Source organism: Lathyrus oleraceus, chromosome 5 (assembly GCF_024323335.1).
Source record: "Lathyrus oleraceus cultivar Zhongwan6 chromosome 5, CAAS_Psat_ZW6_1.0, whole genome shotgun sequence".
In the NCBI taxonomy this organism is placed as follows: Eukaryota; Viridiplantae; Streptophyta; class Magnoliopsida; order Fabales; family Fabaceae; genus Lathyrus; species Lathyrus oleraceus.
In genome coordinates this window covers 362,412,390-362,433,707 of record NC_066583.1, presented here as the reverse complement: position 1 = coordinate 362,433,707, position 21,318 = coordinate 362,412,390, and the positions used below count along the sequence as shown (strand labels likewise).

At 35.7% G+C, this 21,318-nt stretch overlaps 1 protein-coding gene across 1 annotated transcript; it reads right to left on the bottom strand.

Moving 5' to 3' along the window:
- Window positions 1-290: 290 nt before the first annotated feature.
- LOC127084708 (uncharacterized) lies at window positions 291-5,207 on the bottom strand. Its single transcript, XM_051025214.1, has 6 exons — window positions 5,006-5,207; window positions 3,020-3,450; window positions 2,611-2,801; window positions 2,189-2,335; window positions 1,080-1,304; window positions 291-921 (listed from the first exon to the last, which is right to left on the bottom strand). The coding sequence occupies exons 2-6, from the start codon at window positions 3,422-3,424 to the stop codon at window positions 696-698; spliced, it is 1,194 nt and encodes a 397-aa protein (XP_050881171.1). The 5' UTR covers window positions 3,425-3,450; window positions 5,006-5,207; the 3' UTR covers window positions 291-695.
- Window positions 5,208-21,318: the final 16,111 nt, after the last annotated feature.

The window sequence follows — 21,318 nt, the reverse complement described above, 5'->3', positions numbered from 1 at the left end:
TTTCACTCGAGACAATCTATACCCAGTTGAAGAAGGCTTAATTTGCCTAACACAACAATTATTCGTCTCAGTTTGAAATCAAGTTAATGCATTCTTGTGTCATGAAAGTTATCTATTTCAACCCATAAACAACAAAATTGCTAGTAAACTCATGTATTATGTTACCTAAATATAACATGTAATTCCATAGTTCAAACATAGGGAATATTCAGAATTTTCATTTGAAAAAACAATTTATGTCCAAGTTGCTTTAAAAGCTGATTCTTCATATTATAATTTTGCAAGTTCAATGTTCTGTAAATGTAAACTGACATTACAGTACTTAATTTATGCCTCTTAGATACATCTAGGTCTTGTGAAAAACAATAATGGACAAAATCCAAGTAACAAACATGGAACTCAACCATTCTAACCAATAGGAAAAATGAAAGTTCTTAATGTGTTTCTAATTTCAAATTCTATAACTTTCAAGACAAAAACAGGCAGAGTTGGTAATTAACTATTTTATCTGTTTCCAATGAATCTTCGAAGACTAACATTTACTTGTCCTGTAACTGTGGATCAAGTATTCATTTTCCCTCACAATGGCATAAAGACAAGCTTTTAAATTGCTCACATCTTAGCATCTGAAGTTGTGTATGCCAAGTTCGAATTAGTTGTTTAAATACCTTCACTCAACTGTACCGCTATTTGGGCTATTCGTCGTCCCTAATAATCACGCCATCAAAATCAGATTGTAACTTGCTCACATCTAAGCTTCTTGAAGTGGAAGGTGTGGCTGCCAGTTTCATTTCATAGTCAGATACTTCTCTTCTAATTCTATCCGTTGCCAGAATTTTCTCAGATATTTGTTCAAAACCTTTATGGATGTTTACCAGGAGTTTATAAACCTGCAGCCCTGTTGGATCTTTCTTTGCTTCCCTGCAGAGGTAAGAATGTGAAAACAAATTGTACAATGCTTACTTTTAGTGACAAAATAAAATCAACCATAGAAAGAAAAAAGAAGCAAGATCTCTACTAACGCAAGGTGCTTCATTGTTTCTTCATTAATGTTATAAATACATGAAAAACTTTCATACCTAAACACAATTTCATCGGCAACAGCATATGTCCGATGCAAACTTTCCTGGATAGAATTACTTTCCAATTGAACCTCCCTAGTTTCTTTTAAGATTCTCTCAATATCAGCATCTTGTTTGCGGCTATTTTTCGTAATCTCCTCAATGCGGTGAGTATAGGATTTCCTAGGTGCTACTTTCTGCTGATTTTCCAGATCTGCAAGAAGTTTTGAATGTTCTTCCTCCCTAGTGATAGAGAGAATATGCAAGTCAATAAGGCATATGAAACATCCGGGTAAATCTGATTATTTAAGACGTCAATATACTGAAAGTATTAAACAGTCAAGATAAAATCAGTTGAAATTTTGACCCTCAAAGGTTCGATTTGGTAAAAAGTAGCAGATGGAAGACAAGCTAGCTGATAGAGGATAAACTAGCAAACTGAATTTGAAGTGTTCGGTAAAATTAGTGTTTGAACTACCTAATAAATCTAAAGTGACATAAAATGATGCTTGCTGCACTGGTGCAATCGATTTCTTTTGATAGATCTCTCAATTCTTTCTAAGAAGCATAATTTTGCACATGTTCAGCTTGTTAGAAGTACTCATTTATTGTTACAACAACAACAACTACAACAACAACAACAACAACAACAACCAATCCTTATCCCACTAAGTGGGGTCAGCTACATGGATCAACTTCAGCCATAATGTTTTATTCAGGACCATGCTTCTATCCAAATCGTTAATCTCGAGATCTTTTTTAATAACTTCTCTTGTAGTTTTTCTAAGTCTTCCACTACCTCTAGCTGTTTTTCTAAGTACTCATTTATTGTTAAATCCAACAAAATGGCTTTAATGCAAAAAATTAGAGAGAACTTCTAACAAGTTTCCATTTCCATTAATCATGAAAAAAAAAAGGCAGCAATCTTCATTTAATCAATACTTGATGGAAATCAAGAAGGATGCTAAAAGAAAAAGCTGTATAGTATGAATCGCCAATTCCCAAACAAAACTGTAAAACATGTGACTCAATGAATGTCTCTAGCAAGGGGCTTGTAAGAAGAGGCTTATAATGTACATTGGGCAAAAAAAAGTGAAATAAATCAAACATGAAATTTGGAAATGCACCTCTTTCTAATTTCAGATGAAATGAACCGTTCTTCCTGCTGCACTTCTCTCAACTTTTGGAGCATTACCTGTGCATCTGAATTATTTGAATATAAAGATTCCTCAAGAGTTCTCTTTCTCTCTTCCAAGGGTTTTCTTACAGCATCCCTGCGCCACATTGAAATCCAGCAAAGATAACAATATTTTCACTGTTCATTCTCTTATAGGAATGGAAAGATAATAATCATGTGCTCAAGATATATCACTTTTGTCTTACAAATGTATGCACGCATATATGTGTGAATGAACGTGCATGTATATGTAAATTTTTTCTTTATTGGAAAGGGAAAAGTTCAATACTGAATAATTCTATGGTGTGCCTATGTTGATCCATAAACCTATAATAAACATCTATATTATTATATACAAACACTTTGACCTACCATTCTGATTCCAAAGTCGAAAAGTGATCTCTTTTAGCATGTACTTGTTCAGTCAACTGGTCAAGGTAGACGTCAATAGACTGCTGGTTATCAAATGCCGTTTCAGCTGCTGCTTTCATCAGTTCCAATTCTCGTTCAAGATGTTCCACTTCCGAAGTCCTTATAGTTACTTCATCAACAAGTTCTTTCTCCTGAATTTGATATCTATCAGTTTCAAGTTTGCACATGCCGTATTCATAAAACAAAATCAGATTTTTTTTTAAAGCAACCGGCAAGTTTTCTCTGTTCTACACATTTTATATGTTTGGAGATATCAAATGTAAAAGGTAAAGAGCTGAGTATAAGCATAATTTTTTTATAAGGTATCAACTTGAGAAAAGAAAATATCATGAGCTTTCATGAAAGATACCTTTTGTTTTGAGACTGTCAAACGTTCATCACCAATAGGAGCAGAACTTTCTTCATTTCCAAATGAAGCCATTCCTGCATCAACCTCTTCTACAGCCAATTTATTTTCATTTAGTACACAGTTTAATTCATCATTCACAGAGTTGGATCCATCTATGCGGGCCTGAGTGATAGAGGCATCGTCTCTGGTACTTCCTATTCTGGAAGTTTGAGTCTCCATTTTGAAACCATTTAGTTTGCTTTCAACTATAGAATAATCATCAGCTGCCTTTTCATCATTTTCCTTTTCAGTTGAGTCCTCGAAAGAGCTTAATAAGTTATGAAATTTTTGTTTGATTCCAGCACTAGGATTCTTACCATGAACAACCTTTTCACTCTTAGATGACACCGAAATCCTCTCAACCATGAATCTTATCAACTTCAATCAGTCCTCTTCAAATGGATACAGGAACAACCACAAGTAACAGATATATCATGTTTTTAAGCAAAATTCCAGAATATGAGAATACAAATAAACATACCGTTAAGAAAAGCAAGCAGACACACCAAATTAGCAACAACCATCACATATAGTACTATACAAAATCATTTTGATAAAAATAAAGAAACCTAACAAAATAATGTGCAAGTGATGTATAAGTGATGTATCAAATACAACATCTAACAAAAGAATGCTCCAAAGACCAAACAATCGAAGCAAAAGGGACTACTAGTACTATCAATGTAGTCAAGCACTAGATCTTAAGTAGGATCAATCGGCTTGAGAAAAATTGTAAAACTCGGATCGTTAGGACGGCACATAAGATCCCAACGAAGGGAAAAATGAAAGTTTCATACTAGTATATATTTTATACATAGACATACACAAAAACATGAAAAATTATAATTCAGACCCAAAAAAAGGCCCATTACGTTTTTTTAACGATCTTGCTTCAAAAAGCTAGATCTTGACCACACTGGCAACAAAAACGATCTTTCTCTGTCGTAGCACTCTCAGGTATCCTTGGCACGTAAGATCTTACAATCTTACGATCCAACACTAGATCTTAACTACACTGACTACTACAAAATATCAATCTTAGACAAATTTGGGGAAACTCAAAATTTGTATTCGAGGGGAATTTTTTAGGGTTTTGGATGGCTTAGAAAAATTGTTCAAATATAATTTCTGTTGTTATAGTATTTCAAAAATTAAAAATATATTAATGATAAGCATTATTTTATCATTTTTAAACAAAATATTTTTTTCAATTTTTTTTAAAGGTTTATCTATATTTAAAAGAAAAATCATTTTTCGAAACCCTCCCTTCCCTTCCCCTCCCCTCCGCTCCAAACTCTCAAACAAAGCCTTAAAGATTGATATTTTGTAGGGTTTGTTTTTGTGTCATAATGCGATTCAGCCAAATTTTTTATCATCGTTTTATCAAGGAACCTCAGTTTTGCAAACCAAGCATAAGTTGGTTAAGTTGGAACGACGGTGGGTTTGGCAGAATCACATTATGACACCGTGATTTAGGCCAACTATACACTTTGAAGCTTCAATAAAATCACGGTGCCACCGCAATGTGTTCAAACTCAGAATGATTCCAAACATGCACTGCTAAGATCAAGTTCAGAACTGAGATAACAAGCCTACAACAAGTAACCCTACTTTCCTAACATTTATAATGCAAATGCACCAAGAAAACATGCATTACACACAATTCAATTATCAATAGGTGACTTCAATCTATAATAAAGTGAATTATATACTAGCTACTATAATAAATGTTCAACACAAGAACAACTGAAAATTTACTAAAACTTGGTAAATGTTCAACAATATCAGAATCTAAACATACAACAGAATACATTTACAAATTGAACATCAAATACAGATTTCAATTTCTTTTCTTACTAGTTTCTCATGATTTTTAAGCATATAAACACCTTAGGATTTAAAAAGAAGAAGAAACAAGGTTTGATCATGATGAGGTTCCGACAGTACCTAGTGGAAGATGATATCTTATCAGAAACGCTGATTCGCAACCGAGTCGGAAGGGGTGAACTCGGGAACGACGCCGTATGGTTATGGTGGATGAAGCTATGAACTTCGAAGTTGTGAATTGACTCTCTCTGCGACGAAAACGATGTCGTATAATCTGATGTTGCGTGCGTTTGAGTTTTTTTGGAGTATTGTATTTTTATTTTTCAATTTGTTTATATGTTTTTGTTTGCATTTTTTATTTTCTTTAATTTTTATTTATTTGTCTGTTGTATCCAGAAAATTGAGTTGCTCCATGCAAGTTAAAATAATAAAATTGGAGTTATTTTTCTTCTTAATCAATATATTATTTTTATTTTTATTATTACTTTTTTTTGTGTGTGCCACAATTTAACTAGTTTTTCTTAGTTTTTTTTTTATATTTGTAATTTTTATTTTTCAAAAACAAATTTTGGATTATAGAAATATTCTGGTGAATATTTCTCCCATGTGTTATAAAAATGTAAACAATCCTATTAATATTCACATTTGCGTTTATAATGGGTTTTTATATGGATTTTCAGATGTACTTAGTTGCATGAATATTGACTGAAATAACTTTCTGAAAATGATATACAATATAGTGAAGGTTTTGGTCTTATTGCATCTTTTATCATATGATTTTTTTATTGGTACAAAACGGGGCAAGGTCCAAGAGAATAAAACTGCAACGCTACTAGCTGAGAGAAGGAAACGCCTCTTAAATCATTATCAAGAACTTGCATCATACTCAATGGATGATTGTTATTGATTAACATATCTTGTGTCTACGCGCAATCCATATTTGCTCACACATTCGCGCACCTATTTACTTCTTGAAAAACATGAAGAAACTTGATCCTCCAATTCAAACTCAATAAACTATAAATCTTCCTAACTAGACTCCAACCAAAAACATCGTCATTACCTTCCTTTTTAAGCATATCCACAATTACACTAGAATCCATCTGGATTACCAACTTGTTAATCCCAATTTGTTTTTCAATTCTAATCCTTCTAACAGGCCCCAAAGTTCATCAATATAAGTCGCCGTGGATCTAAAAGCTTTAGAAAAAACATTGATCCACCTACCATTGTCACTCTTCAATAGACATCCACACCCGACCATATTATTTGTGTCCTTGAATACTCTATCTGTATTTACGCAAATCCACAATTGTTTCGGTAGATTCTATCGCACATTTCTCATAATTATGTTCTTACCATGACTTGCCCGATTCCTCAAATATGTGATCTTATTATATAACCGCAAATCTTCCATAATCTTCTCCCATGGCTTGTACGGTTCCATGAAGTCACCATCATGATTCATTTTATTCCTCCATATCTAGAGATTATAACATCTTGTGGCCTATATTGCACTTAATTCAATATATTTTTCCCTCCCTGTAACACCCATATATAATACATGTCTAGAATACATATTATACATAGTGTAATACTGGTACTGAAATACATAAGCACCTAGCGGCAACAATGTACATATTTACATGCCCAAAAGAAACATAACATGGCATAAAACATACACAAAAGTGCCCAAAATAAAACTAGGAGCTAGATCATTATACAATGATCTCAAAAATATATACACAGCGGAGTAGCCATCCAAACATCATGTAAGCAAGACATCACTCAATCTTGTCCTTACCCTTCACCTGCTCAGAACCACCTGAAAAATAATCAAAAACATGGGGTGAGATAATAATCTCAGTGAGTTCCCTATCTTATGGGTTCACTCGTCTCTACAAGGTTTTCTAATCAAAATCCAACTCAAGTCAACATGGGAAAGAAGACTCAAGTGATGGGGAACTAACTCGCAATGTATGGCAACATGCACCTGAGTTCTCGCAACTCAAACAAGATCATTATTCAGATTCACGAAACATCAATCCCCGGGCGGACCTACGTCTAGGGCAAGCCCAATTCATGCATGCTCGTATGATTCGACTTTCGCGATGGATATCGCGTCCTCTGTGAGTTCCAAACTCATTTCAAGCGACTGTCACCCGTATGAGACTCTAACTCACTTAGGGTATCTTTCACCATATGAGACTCTAACCCACTTAGGTGTCCATCTTAACCCCACGTCCGCCATAGTTGGGGTTCAAACCCAATTGAGGCACGAATCATCGGTCTCACATTCTATTGCTTACTCACCTAAGTTAGGGGTGTGCATGGATCATGAACAAAACCAAATTGAACCATATATATGGTTCGGTTTGATTCTTAAAACCATTTTCATAAAACCAATTTATTTTTTAGAAATCGGTTTATAAGTGGATCGGTTCGATTTTAAACCGTTTTTAAAAAAAACACTTTTAAATCAATTTCTTTAAAACCAATTTTTTATTTTCTTAAAAAAATCAATTTCAAAACCAACTTTATAAAAAAAAATAGTTTTCAAAACTATATTTTTAAAAAATCAATTTTATATCAAAAATAATTTTTATTTTCTTTTAACTAACTTTTTTATTTTCACTAATTATAAAACTATTTTATATAAAAAAGTATTTATTTTAAAAAATTACTTTAAATTTGACTTTTATAATCACCACAAATAATATCTCGATTAAAAACAATCCCAAAGTATGATGTGATACATAAAAACGGTCATAAAATAAAATAATTATGAATCATATCTCTATAAATCATAATTGTTCATAAAATAAATAATTCATCAAAAAAATTGTTCAAATTTCTAAAATCCCTCATAATTGTTCATAAATAAATTTTATGAGCTTTTAAAATATTTTTTCTTTTAAAATTTAAAAAACATAAAAAAAAAATTAAAAAAATATTCAGAAAAAATTAAAAAAAATATAAAAAAAAATTGAAAATAATATAATTTGAAAATAATTTTTTTTAAAAAAAAATCTATTTTTTTTTACTGAAAAAATACAAAATATTTTTGATAAAAAATATCTTTTTTATTTAGAAAAAAATAATAATTTTATTTAAAAAAAATATCAAATATAATTTTTTCGAAAAAAAAAATCCAAATATAATATTTTTGGTGAAAAGAAAAAAAATCTGATTTTTATTTTTAAAATAATTTTTTTATAAAAATTAAAAAAATTTAAAATATAAAATTGATTTATAATGTGATAAAACATGAAAAGATGCAAATATAAAAATTTAACTCATAGTAAAATTTGGATAACCAATAACAAAACCAAATTTTTATAATGGTTAACGGTTTATATTTGGATAACAAAATGGATACCCAAATTTTTATTTTGGCATTTGGTTTGGTTTTTTTAAAGTGGATCAATTTGGATACCAATTTGGTTATGGATAACTGGTTTTTTTGCACACCCCTAACCTAAGTATATCAAATAGAGATGTGCACCACAAAGGGAAAACATTCTGAATACATGATCAATTTCATAAATCATAACAAGATTCATCAATCAAAGGTGACCTCATTCACCAAAATACACAAGCAGCAACATGGCATGTTCCATACAAAGCGTTTCATTCTCAACTATGGCAACCATTCGTCCACGACCTCCACATAAGCGTTGTACGAATGAATATCGTCTTCTAATGTTATCTAAGTTATAAACCTAACTTATGGCCTAATACCAATCCTAGGTTAACTCACTAAACTCATTATGTATTTTTCACAATTAACATGGATTCAATAGAAACATATCATCACAATTGATTAATGGTTGATGAAAAGCATTTAGAACATCAAAGAAATGGGTTTTTGAAGTGTTTGATATAAGTCAATCGATTGGTTGGGGAAGCCCAATCGATTGGTTCCTCTCACATTTCTAATTTTCAAAGTTTACAAAGGGTCAATCGATTAATCCTCAGTGTCAATCGATTGGCTCACGAAAATTTCCAATTTTTCCAAAACAGAAAGTTTATGCAATCGATTGTAATCCCCTGTCAATCGATTGGTCCTGCTAAAATTTTCTTTTCTGCAAAACATAAAGTTTGGCCAATCGATTGGAGGAGTGTGTCAATCGTTTGGTTCTTAGCAAAATTACACATTTTCCAGCTTTGAGTGTGTGATCAATTGATTGACTTGGAGAAAACACCCAGGACCAATCGATTGGTCCTTACCATTTTCAGAGAAATACTTTTTGTATCACATGGATTTCCACCTGCATAACTTTGTTACCTTCCTAACCAATCATACACTTCTTCTTCCAACAAAACTCATCATACCAAATGCTCACACACACACACACACACGCGCGTGCGCGCACACACACACACACACACACACACACACACACACACACACACACACACACACACACACACACACACATACACACACACACACACACACACACACACACACATATATATATATATATATCAAGGGTTTCAAGTTCATGACCACAACCACAACAAATCATATAGTCACCACAATCATGAAGAACATATCATAGTACTTGTTCATAGAAATCAACAAAATCAAGATAAAACATTCATCACATACCATGGATTCTTATGATTCATCTATGATTCTACAACCTAAATTTCTAGAATCTTAGGGTTTCTAACTAGAACCCACCTCAAGAAATGGAAGAGGATTCCAAGCCCTTGATTTCTCCAAGCTTTCTTCTTCATCTTCTTCACTAGATTGCTTCCTCTTCTTCTATCTCTCTATCTGTCTGACACATACTCTACAATATCCCTTTTCATTCCAGGCCACCAATAGTCTTTCTTCGAGTCTTGATACATCTTCGATGAACCTGGATGTATGGTAAACGCCCCCTTGTGTGCTTCCTCCAAAACTTTTCTTTTCAGCTCGGCATCATTCGGAACACAAATCCTGTGATTAAATAGAACGACTCTATCCGATGATCGAGCGAAACCTGGTTGAGTCAACATCTCTTGCAACTTCTCATCTATCATTTGTCCTTGTCAAATCTCTTCCCTTAGGTTAGAAGTAACATTCAAATTTCCCATTATCACACCATCATGCGTCCAACTGAACTGAAGATTAAGATCTCATAACTTTTCCAACAATGTGTATTCTAACATCATTAACTCGGCCTTATGCATCTCTTTCCGACTTAAGGCATCTGCAACCTTACTCGCTTTCCCCGGGTGATACTTAAGCTCCAAATCAAAGTCCTTCAAATACTCCATCCATCTCCTCTGTCTCATGTTTAACTCTTTCTGGTCAAATAAGTATTTCAAACTCTTATGATTTCTAAATATCTCAAAACGCAATCTATACAAGTAATTTTGCCACACCTTCAATGTAAAAACAATAACAGCTAGTTCAAGATCATGAGTCATATAGTTCTCTTCATGAGGCTTCAACTGACAAGAGTGATCAGTCACCATTTGCATTGAGTTTTCGTTACTGATCTGACACGAAACAGAGGCTTTTGACGCACTTTGCAAGCATTTATGATACGTTTCGAGTTAGTTTTACTTCCATCATTTTATTTAAGCAATTTTAATCACTGTTATGTTTTACTTTTTATTTCGTGATTTTATGCGTGGGATAAATTGTTTTGTCCGAAAGGTCCAGGTAGACCAGAGAACTCAGAACGAGACATTGCGAGATTCCGGCAAGAAAAGGAGCAGAAAACCCCGGTACAAGAGGCCTGACACGGCCACCCGTGTCACCTGACACAGGTTGTGTAAGGTAAAGGAGGACGTGGTGTAGAAGACAGTGGCCTGACACAGCCACCCGTGTCAGCTGACACGAGTCGTGTCAGGCATCATACCCAACCGTGTCAACAATGCTAGGGGCGTGTCAGCTGGGACAGTAGGCTGACACGACCACCCGTGTCAACTGACACGGTCCGTGTCAGCCCAAGCCCAAAAATTCAGTTTTTCTCGGGCTTTTGTTCGTCGGGCTTTTTAGAGATATTTTTGGACCTGTCCAACTGCTGCTAGGAATTTTCACTATAAAAGAGGGTCTTCTGCCAAAGGAAAAATCATCTGGGAATACGGCAAAACACAAAATTGTGAAGCAATCAAGTATTACAGAGATTAAGGCATTCAGAGAGCTGAAGGTTTTCATGAGCAGGAGCGATTGAAGATCAAAGTCATCCAATTACGTGTAATGTGTAATTTTTATCTTGAATTTGTTTTAAACAATATGAGTAGCTAAACCCCCTAATGTTATGGGGGTGTCCCTGATTTAGAATTGTAACGAATTTGAGTTTACATTTGCATTTATAATATTGTTTATACGGTAACCTTTTGATGTGTTTATTGCTTTCTCTTTCGGACCAATCGAGATTGATTTGTGGTTATCAATTAGGCTGGACCGCCATTGATAAGGTTTTCATAAGGTTACTCTACAGTAGATATCACCTAGGACTAGGGATACCCTGTATGAACCAGAGTATTCTTGATATTATACATCTTAACTTCACCCTAATTGGCTATGGACATGGAAATTAGGATAGATTGATTAAAGGTTTTCTCACCAAGGACTTGGGAGAAAATACTCTTAAGAATGGGTAGTAATTGATACTTATTGATGCAATAGTGACTCAGAGTTGTTACAGGGATAAATCATACACCTTCCTTGGCATTGTTCCTTTTTCTCTATAAACCCTTATTTTCATCCTTCTTTACCTTTACTTTTATTATTACATTTTTACTCCTAAAAACCAAATTAATACTTTTGTTTAATTGAATGATAATTTAAACTCAATATTAACTTGCAGTCCTTGAGATCGACATTCGGGGAATTTCCCCATTATTACTATAAAAGGAAAAATAGTACACTGTAAGACCCCAATTTTGGCCCTAAGATCCCTCATGGCCCATATCATTCATATCATAACCTCAAGGATCAATGCATGCCTTTGCTTTCCTCTTAGTGGATAGATTGCCTTGTGGTTTGTTTCTTGATCACCAAGCATACTTTGCATTTGTATATTCTTGCTTTTCATATGTTTATCATTCAAAAAGTACGAAAATATTGTCAGTCTAACCTTTTTTGCTTGCAGTTAAAGCAACCATCAGAAATTAGGTCAAAGATGGTCAACAGTCAGTCAAAGCAGTGGATGGTGGCCATTCTTGCAGAATTTGGGCACCATGATCAATAATCAAGAGTTCATACAACTTGAGACATCATTTGAAGTCAAGTTCTCAAGGAATTAGGGTTTGGAATTCATCAGAAGTGCACCAGTCACTCAAAACCCTAGAAAAGTCAAACTTGGTCAACTGAGGATTTAATCAGAGATTTGATGGATAGAATTGATTTGAAGGAGCTCATTCATGCTCATGTAAGCCTCATCTATCATGTTCAACCTCATCATGGAAGAAAATCAAGTCAAACAGAAAATTTTCCAGAAATAGAAAGTGGACCTGTAATTTCAACTGCCAAAAATGGAAACTTCTTGATCTTAAACTTACATCATGATACAAGCTTCAAATGAATTTTTGCCCAACATGAAAGTTGAAGATCTTGTTCTCCCATTTTCAAAAAGTCCAAGAACTCTCAAATCCCATGTGTGGTTGTCAAGATATGATCAAATCATTTTCACCAATTTTTGAACTTCAACAAGCCATATCTCTCAAACCATAAGGCCAAATTTGGTGGGGTTTTTTCCTACAAACCACATTTTTCATCCTCTTTCCAAAAATATAAATTTCATGACCTAAAACCTTGCCAATCAAAATGGCATTTTTGGACCTTTTTCATTTAAAATCAAGTTTGACTCACAGTTGACTTTTTGATTTATGGACTTTTTCTCATTTTTGCCAATTGGAAAATGTTCTAAATCACATTTGTGACTTGTCTCAAGCCTTAAACCATCATCATATCACCATTTTCCTACCATTTTGGGCCAAGGTACAAAGTTGGCATTTTTATGCATTTTGGTTCATTGAGTAAAAAACAGTACAGCATTTCACTTGTACAACCAAAACAGCAGCTGTGAAGGTCTGCTTACAGCCTGGCCAAGGCCCACTCGACCACAAACACACCTCCCTACTCACTTATTTCCAAATTAGTAAAAATGCAATTGGTTCCATTTGAGCTAATCATTGTTAGTACATCATTAACCAAACTTAAACAGCAAATATAAAGCATGTTTGCTGTCATTTGCAACCCTAGAAGCTGCAGCCACCAACCAGAATTCTCCCTCACTCTCACATAGTGCATTTTGCTCAAAGTGATTTTCTGCAAAAAAAATCCCAAAACCCTCGAGCTTCCTCTTGTTTTCTTCATCATCCATCATCATAACAAGCCCATTCCAAGTGTGAAACCACACCTGTGCAGCTCCCTCCTGGCTCTGTTTTCAATGAGCATGACAATGGTGAACTCAAGATTTGAGAGTTTCAAGCAAGGGTGAGCTGGTTTTCTTCAAGTATTCAACATTGCAAAGCACAAAGGCCATCTGTTCGAGTATAGCAACCTCAAAATACCACTGTTTCATCCATTTCTTCATAACCAAGTAAAAATCTCGATCTCTTCTTTCTCCATGCCATGATATGCTTTGGATAGTTCACTTGATGCTGATTCTAATGGATGTTAGTTTGCTTGAAATGGTTGACTATATCGTGTTAAATCTGAACTTTCATTTTCATGTGTAAATGCATTTTTCTTCGATTTGGCTTGGACATGATGAGTTAATGAAATATGACACCACATTCTTGTTGTTTGATGCTTGATGAAGCTATTGGCATGCTTGGTTTCATTTTCTGGGCATGTTGATTCATGATGATGTTGCATGAACTTGATGAATACTGTTGCATTAAAACCCTAATTCTGTCCAGATTTCCACAGGGTTAAATGTTGTTTTGTTGTTGGTTGAGTTTAGGTGATGATAGTAGTTGCATGAACCTTGTTGTTTACCATGCTAAATGATTTCGTGTTGATGGATATCATGTTGAACACCATGCTGCTTGCTTGCTATTGTTCTTGATGATTACTTTGATGATGAGCTTTGATGCTAATGCTGCTGTTTTTTTTGAACCTCATGAATATGCTTATAAAAACCATGTGAAGTATGTTGTATGCTTTTGTTTGTTTGCATTATGAACCTTACACAATGCCATGTTGTTGCTGTTTGTTTGTTTTGGTTAGTGCTGCATGATGAAGTTTTTGCTATGCTGTTGTGTGATGTGGTCGAATCATGTTTTGTTTGATGCAAATTGATGATGAAATGCCCTGCTATTAAACCATGAACATTGCCATGAAATCCATGTGAAACATTAATGTCCTGCTGCTGCTATTGGTATATTCTGTTGTCCATGATTGGTGTTTGAATGTTGACTAGTGATGAATACATGATACCATGCTGTTAAGCCTTAAGCTGCCATGAAAAACCATATGAATTATGCTATGCTGTTGTATGTTTGGTCTAGTTTTGGTTCATGCTGTTGTTTGTTTGCTATGAGAACATGATACCAATGTTGAATGCTGTTGTTTTTGATGAACATGATGATGATAAATATGCTTGCTGCAGCTTAGAGAACCCTGCCTAGAAATGTTCCTGCTTGTGTTGTTTTGGTGTTTATGACATGAAGCATACTGAGTTTGTTCCTGCTGTTTGCTTGATGATGATAATGATGAAATACTGCTTGCTGTTTATATGCTGTCATGTGCTGTTGTTTGTTTTGCTTTGTTTGGTCGGATGAACATGATGATGAATGAATTATACTGCTGTCCAAACTTATGCCCTGTACAGATTTTTTTTCTCATGATTTTGTTGCTTGGTTATTGGTTGATATTGCTTAATGATGACAGTGTTCCTTGACCATGCTTGTTTATTGTTGCTGTTCTACCTGGTGATGTTTTGGTCGATAACATGATACCATTGCTGACATAACCTTGCTGCAGTTTTGAAACACCTTGAACACCATGCTGTTTGTTATGATGAGTACATAGTGATGATGAAACCATGGCCCTGCTGTTTGTGAATGTTTGTTGGACTTCATTTTTGATCATTTGCATGAAGTTACATGAGTTTGAATGCCACTTGCTTTGCTTTTGTTTTTTGGTCGAGTTTTGTTTGAAGCATACTGAGTTTTTCCTGCTGTTTTGCTGCCATTAGCTGCCAAGAAAATCTTATGAATGCCCTGCTGTTTTGCTGTTTTTGAGCTGCCAAGGAAATCTCATGAATAATGCCATGCTGTTGTTGGTTGATAATGCATGAGGTTGCATGTTTGGTTGAATTATGTTGTTTGATGTTGTTGATGATTGCTTGAAGACACCTTGAAATTGATGCATAAACCTTGCTGCTGTTGTTTAAGCCAAATGCTTTGTCCATATTTATGCCATGATGTTGTTGATGGTCGAATTTTGGTGTTGCTGTTGTTGCCTGAAAATGCCATGCCATGATTATTTGTTGATGATGGTTGATGTTGTTTGAAAATGATTGTTGTTTGCTTGCAAAACCATGCTGCAAACCTAGGGTTTCTTAAAAAACAGAAAATTTGAAGTTTCATTGGTGTTCACTGTTTCATTGGCTGAGGACCAATGAAAACATTTCCTTTCCTCTGCCCAAAACGCAGAGTTTTAATTAGTGAACTCAATATTACAGCTTTGCCACTCCGTTGACTTGGTTGACCCCATATTGCTATGCCTTTTGCTCATGCTTGCACCAATTTATCATCCAACTTCCACAATTTATTTCTCTTCCACATTTCATCCAAAAATCTTGAAATTTTTTCCACATGTTCACAAGAATGTCCTTTATTTAACCATGATTTTTAATTATTTTTCCATTGGCTGGATTTTAATTGATAATTATTTTCTTCACATGTGTGCATAAATGATACATTGTGCCATTCCTTTTGTGAAATACTCATGTTGCATCCAATGCCCTTGAAATTTTTTGTGGTGAAACTAGACACATTGACCTTCATTTCCATATAAGGTTTGTGCATTTATCATGTGTGGATTGAGAGATTTGATTTTTTGAAGTTATGTGTTACATTTGGTGCTATACCATGATCATGCATTTTCCCAATTTTTATTCACATGCTTCCTCTTATCCAATTGACTCCAAATTTTGCATGAATGATCTCTCATATGTCTAGTTTGTGTATGAATTTTCTTGGAATTAATCATGCTGTTTTCCATTTGATTGAGATTTTTCTTCCATACTTGGTCATTTGTTGACTTTTTGTGCTATGCATTGCCATATCTTTTGTGAAATTCTCAAATCTTATTGTATGACCATGAAATTTCATATGTGATAACTAGACTCTTTGAGCTTTGCATTGGTGTTAATCTCACTCATTTCTCTTCTGTTTTCAAATTGATATGATTTTTTGAAGTTGACCCATGCTTGTTGACTTTCACCATGCTTACTTGAATTTGGTTTGACTTCATGATTTTACTTGACTGCCTTCCTCTCATCCAAATGCCATGAAATTTTACATGTATACCATGTTAGATGTTAGGATTGAGTGTGATTTATTTCATAATTTTTGAGATTGTTTGAGTTGACTTTTGAATGAAGTCTTTGCTGTTGACTTTTGTATGCTTCTCTTGCCATGCTTTGCATCCTTTTGCATATGAAATGACAATGATGCATGATATAATTGTGAATCCAATTGAGAATGCTTCTTGAATGTTTAAACTTGGTTTGGGTTGACTTTTTCTTGCTGCCTTGACTTTTTCTTTCATCTTTGACCCTAGGCTAGTCCTAGTGGTCTTCTAAGCTTATGTTGAGTTCATCTGTTTCAGGTTGAGCACCAATGCCCCAAAGACCTTTCAATTTTGATTGAGTTGGTTTGTTTATCATGTGCTAACACTTGTTTTGTAGGTGACTCATATGCTTGAGTCATTGTGCCTTGCACAATTGATCCCTCTGTGGTTGAATTTTGTTTATCCATTTGCCTTTGATTTTGACTGTTGAACTGTTTGCTAATAAGTTTGACTTTTTCAGGTACTTTAGTTGCTTAAGTTCTTTGAACTTGCTTGCTTGCTTTGCTTTTTAGCATTTGCTTTGAGGTATAAATATTTCTTCTTCATGTAGTCTGGAGACCCGGTCTGTTATTTGACCGGGCAAACTGTCTGAAGTCCTCCTTAAGAGGCAATGCCTGTGTGTGTTTAAATTTGTCCTAAGCAGGAAAAGTCCTTCAAGTAAGGCAATTGGTGGAAGGTAGGGATAAGCAATCTATCCCCCACTATTCAGTGTGTCCTCTCTTTGCTCCCATTACATGGTTGAAGCATTGAGATAAATACCCAAGATCTAATCGAGTCAATAATGTGGAGAGAGTTCCTACTTTCTGAACTCCCACACTTTCTTTGATGCTCTCTCTGATCTGAGATAGAAGCAATGAGGCACACCCCTCATCTCCTTTTCATCTGCTTCACCTGAGCCCCTCAATGGCCAGGTTAAGAGCGACCTTCACCTATTACAGTGGACTTTCAAAGTCAAACCCTCTTGTGTGAGCCCCCCATTTGTTTGGCTATAGAGTGTGCTGTCTGATATTCATTGATTGATTGATTGCTTCATGTGCACTTGTTTGCCTGTATGTTATGCATCTATCATCATCATCAATTGCCATTAATGCATGATCATCTCATTTGCTTTTTGTGATGCTATCATTGTTGTTTGCCCATTGAGGACAATTGTAAGTCCATTGCTTTGGCATTTGCTCCTGTGACATGGAAGGATAGAGTGTAAGACCTCATTGGTCACTCATATCTTCTGTTATCTGTTTGTATGTGAGGATACAGTTATAAGTCCCTGTAAGTTGGCATCTGTTATCCTATGATCATAATTTGATCTGTTTGTTTGTATGTGAGGTTGCAGTTGTAAGTCCCTGTAAGTTGGCATCTGTTGTCCTGTGATCATAGTTTGATCTGTTTGATTTGTATGTGAGGTTGCAGTTATAAGTCCCTGTAAGTTGGCATCTGCTTTCCTGTGATCATAATTTGGTTTGTCTGTTTGTATGTGAGGATACAGTTATAAGTCCCTGTAAGTTGGCATCTGCTTTCCTGTGATCATAGTTTGTTCATCTGTTTGTGTGAGAGGTTGCAATTATAAGTCCCTGTAAGTTGGCATTTGCATTCCTGTGATCATTTGTTGCTTTTGTTCATGTATGTGAGGATCCATTGTAAGTCCCTGTGATGTGGCATTGGATTTCCTGTGAGCATACTGTGAAGTTAACCTAAGTCCAGATAGATTGGCAGTTGACTTCCATAGTTCATCTTTGTTTTTCTTTTGAGGAGATTGGTGTAAGACCATTGAGTGGCTTCTGATATCCTGTTTTGTTTTAGGAGACTGGTGTAAATCCATCTATTGGTATCCGGTATCCGCTTTTTATTTCTTTGCCTGTGGAGATTAGTGTAAGACCATTGAGTGGCTTCTGACATCCCATTCTGTTTTAGGAGATTGGTATAAGACCATTGATTGGCATCCGGTATCCGCTTTTCTTTACTTTGTTTGTTTGTTATTATTAATTGCTATTCCAAAGGACACACTTGAATCATCTCCCATATGATTTCAAGAAGTGAACCTTCTAAGAAGTTTTACTTTCCATCTTCATCCATTCATCATTCATTATGTCCTAGACTTTTTCACACTTTATCTTTCAAACTTGACATAAGTGTTGTGCAGACATCTACATGTTTTCTAACTAAAAACCTGGACTCAAGTCCTTGACTTTTTTCAAACTCCATTTCATAATACTTCCTTGAATTAATCTTAATCATACTTTGACTTCATTTTCATAATCATAATCAGTTAACTTCACCCACTCAATTGTTTTGGCTTTGTCCATTGTTAATCTTTTCATGCATTAGCCATAGGTTTCAATTATCATTGTGGTTGATGTAAATCTTGCCTATCCTTAGTGAGTCGACAGTAAGACTTCCGTACTGAAAACAGGGCTAACCCCTATAGTACGTCGAAGCTATCCTCGCATGGTGGATGTTGTTTTTGGTCGAGTGTTCTCCCATTGATAATGAAAAGCCTCAGTGCTTGTGTTTAAAACTGAATCCACCAACTTTTGGAAATCTTTTAGCCGAACTACGGCGTTCTGATCCTTACCTTTGATGGAAGGTACGTAGGCAACGGGTTCATCCGTTCGAACCCAATAACCCAATAAATTTGTATATTCTTTTCTCATCATCCCAATCATGTTTGCACAATATTTTTGTCATAACAAATAATAATTTAGCACAACAAGTGTGAAAAGGGCTCCCTAGGAGTACCTAGGACGTAGTGGGTGCCTAACACCTTCCCATTGCGTAATTTACCCCTTACCCAGAATCTCTGATCTTTTTATTAGTTTTCTACGTGTAAAACTTCTTAGGCTTTTGTTCGCTTTTTAGCCAGTCCTTTGGATAAATAAAAGTGCGGTGGCGACTCGAAATTTCAATGTATCTCCTAGCTTATGGTTTAATCGATAGATCATATAGCGACGAATACACCGTCACAGAAAAGTGGCGACTCTGCTGGGGATAAGATCGAATCCCTGGTTGTAGTGCCTACTTTTCACCCTTGTTGTGCTATATTGTTATTCTTTATGTGACATATTTTTGTACAATTTGGGATCACTGTATTGATTGTAATGTGTGAATTGCTTGATATACATTTGCTGTTTGCTTTGGTGATCTGTGAGATGAGTTCTATACCCGAACTCGAGTGCTCTCTAGGATAGGAGAATGGCATAGTCTTGTCGACTGGTGTGGAGTAGTCCTTAGCCAGTTGACTTGCGAGTCCATTCACTTGGTGGAGGTCATGTTGAACTAATAATGTCACACAAGTTATTTGTGGTTAGACATTATTCTTTCAATCATGTTCCGCAGAAGCCAAGGACCTTAGTTTACCAAACCCATCTTGGCCTATTTTTAGGACCGTAGTGCGGAGGTCGTTCAGATGTCAGTTCTGATACGATTGTTGCGCGATACTACACTCATAAGAGTTTCTCTTGAGAATATTCTTGGAATACGAGTATTCGTTCCTCCGATAATATTCGAAAGATGGAACGATGATTATGGGAACCTCTGATAGAACATGTCTGGCAGGTTTAAACCCTAGTACACTCCCTTTGGGTGGTTCTTAACCGAGACTCCATGCTCGTGACTCTCAACAAACCCATGATTCGTGGTTGAGTCGTTCAAACATTGTTAATATCAATGGATCCCGGATCAGGTGTAAAACCTAAAATCCACCAAAGCGGCTGGTTGATATTAAGAATGTCTGAACCGGTTCATGTACCGTTAATATCAATGGAACTTGGGTGTCGATAAGGTGAAAACCTAAATCCACCAAAATGGATGATTGATATTAGGGATACATAGAGCTTTCCCACGACCTTTGTTTGGTGTGCATTGCTTGATCCTTGAGTGTGTTTGTTGCATTCATGCATTCACGCATTCATCCGCATTCATGTCATCAAAACAAAAGAGGAAAATTTTCAAGGAACTTAAAGGGTTATTTGCAAAATTTTCAGACATGGAAAGACCAAAGAGGCATACAAAGAAGTACAGCTTCAAGCAGCCCGATGTAAAAGAGTTAAGGAATCTGACATCGTATGTATTAGATCCCTTGGGTTTCAAAGCTCGCTATGGGAAGCTCCTGCCGTTGCTGACTACTCAAGTGGAGGAGGGATTGATGAGCACTCTTGCTCAGTTCTATGATCCGCTCTATCATTGCTTCTTATTTCCAGACTTCCAGTTGTTGCCGACTTTGGAAGAATACTCTCACCTTATTGGGATTCCTATTTTGGATCAAGTGCCGTTCAGTGGCTTAGAGAGTATTCCATCTGCTCGAGAGATTTCCAGTCTGTTGCACATAGATGAAGATCTGATTAGAGCTAATCTGACTACCAAAGGCGGAATTCAGGGTTTTCCCTCCGAGTTCCTTATTGCTCAAGCCATTTTTTATGGGAAGGCCATGAGTGAGGATGCCTTTGAGGCTCTATTTGTGTTGCTTATCTATGGGTTGGTGCTGTTTCCCAACTTCGACAAGTTCGTCGACATGAATGCCATTAGGATCTTTTCAGTTCTTAATCCGGTTCCGACCTTGTTGGGTGATGCATATGTCTCCTTGCACCTGAGAAATATGAAGAATGGAGGAGTTATTGTCTGCTGTTTACCCCTGCTGTACAAGTGGTTTATTTCGCACTTGCCGCAGACAGTTGCTTTCAAGGAGAACAAGGGATGTCTACGTTGGTCTCAGAGACTCATGTCTCTCACCAATGATGATATCACCTGGTATGATCGCGTGTATGACACCGTCCAGATCATTAATTCTTGTGGTGAATTCCCTAATGTGCCTCTTCTTGGTACATGTGGTGGGATTACCTACAATCCTACGCTTGCACGTCGTCAGCTTGGGTTCCCCCTAAAGGATAAACCCCATAACATT

Coding starts and splice junctions, on each gene's coding strand:
- LOC127084708 (XM_051025214.1), bottom strand. CDS start 3,424: ATGGTTGAGAGGATTTCGGTGTCATCTAAGAGTGAAAAGGTTGTTCAT. Junction 1,305..2,188: donor TCATCTGAAATTAGAAAGAG/GTGCATTTCCAA, acceptor CTCTATCACTAG/GGAGGAAGAACATTCAAAAC. Junction 922..1,079: donor GCCGATGAAATTGTGTTTAG/GTATGAAAGTTT, acceptor TTACCTCTGCAG/GGAAGCAAAGAAAGATCCAA.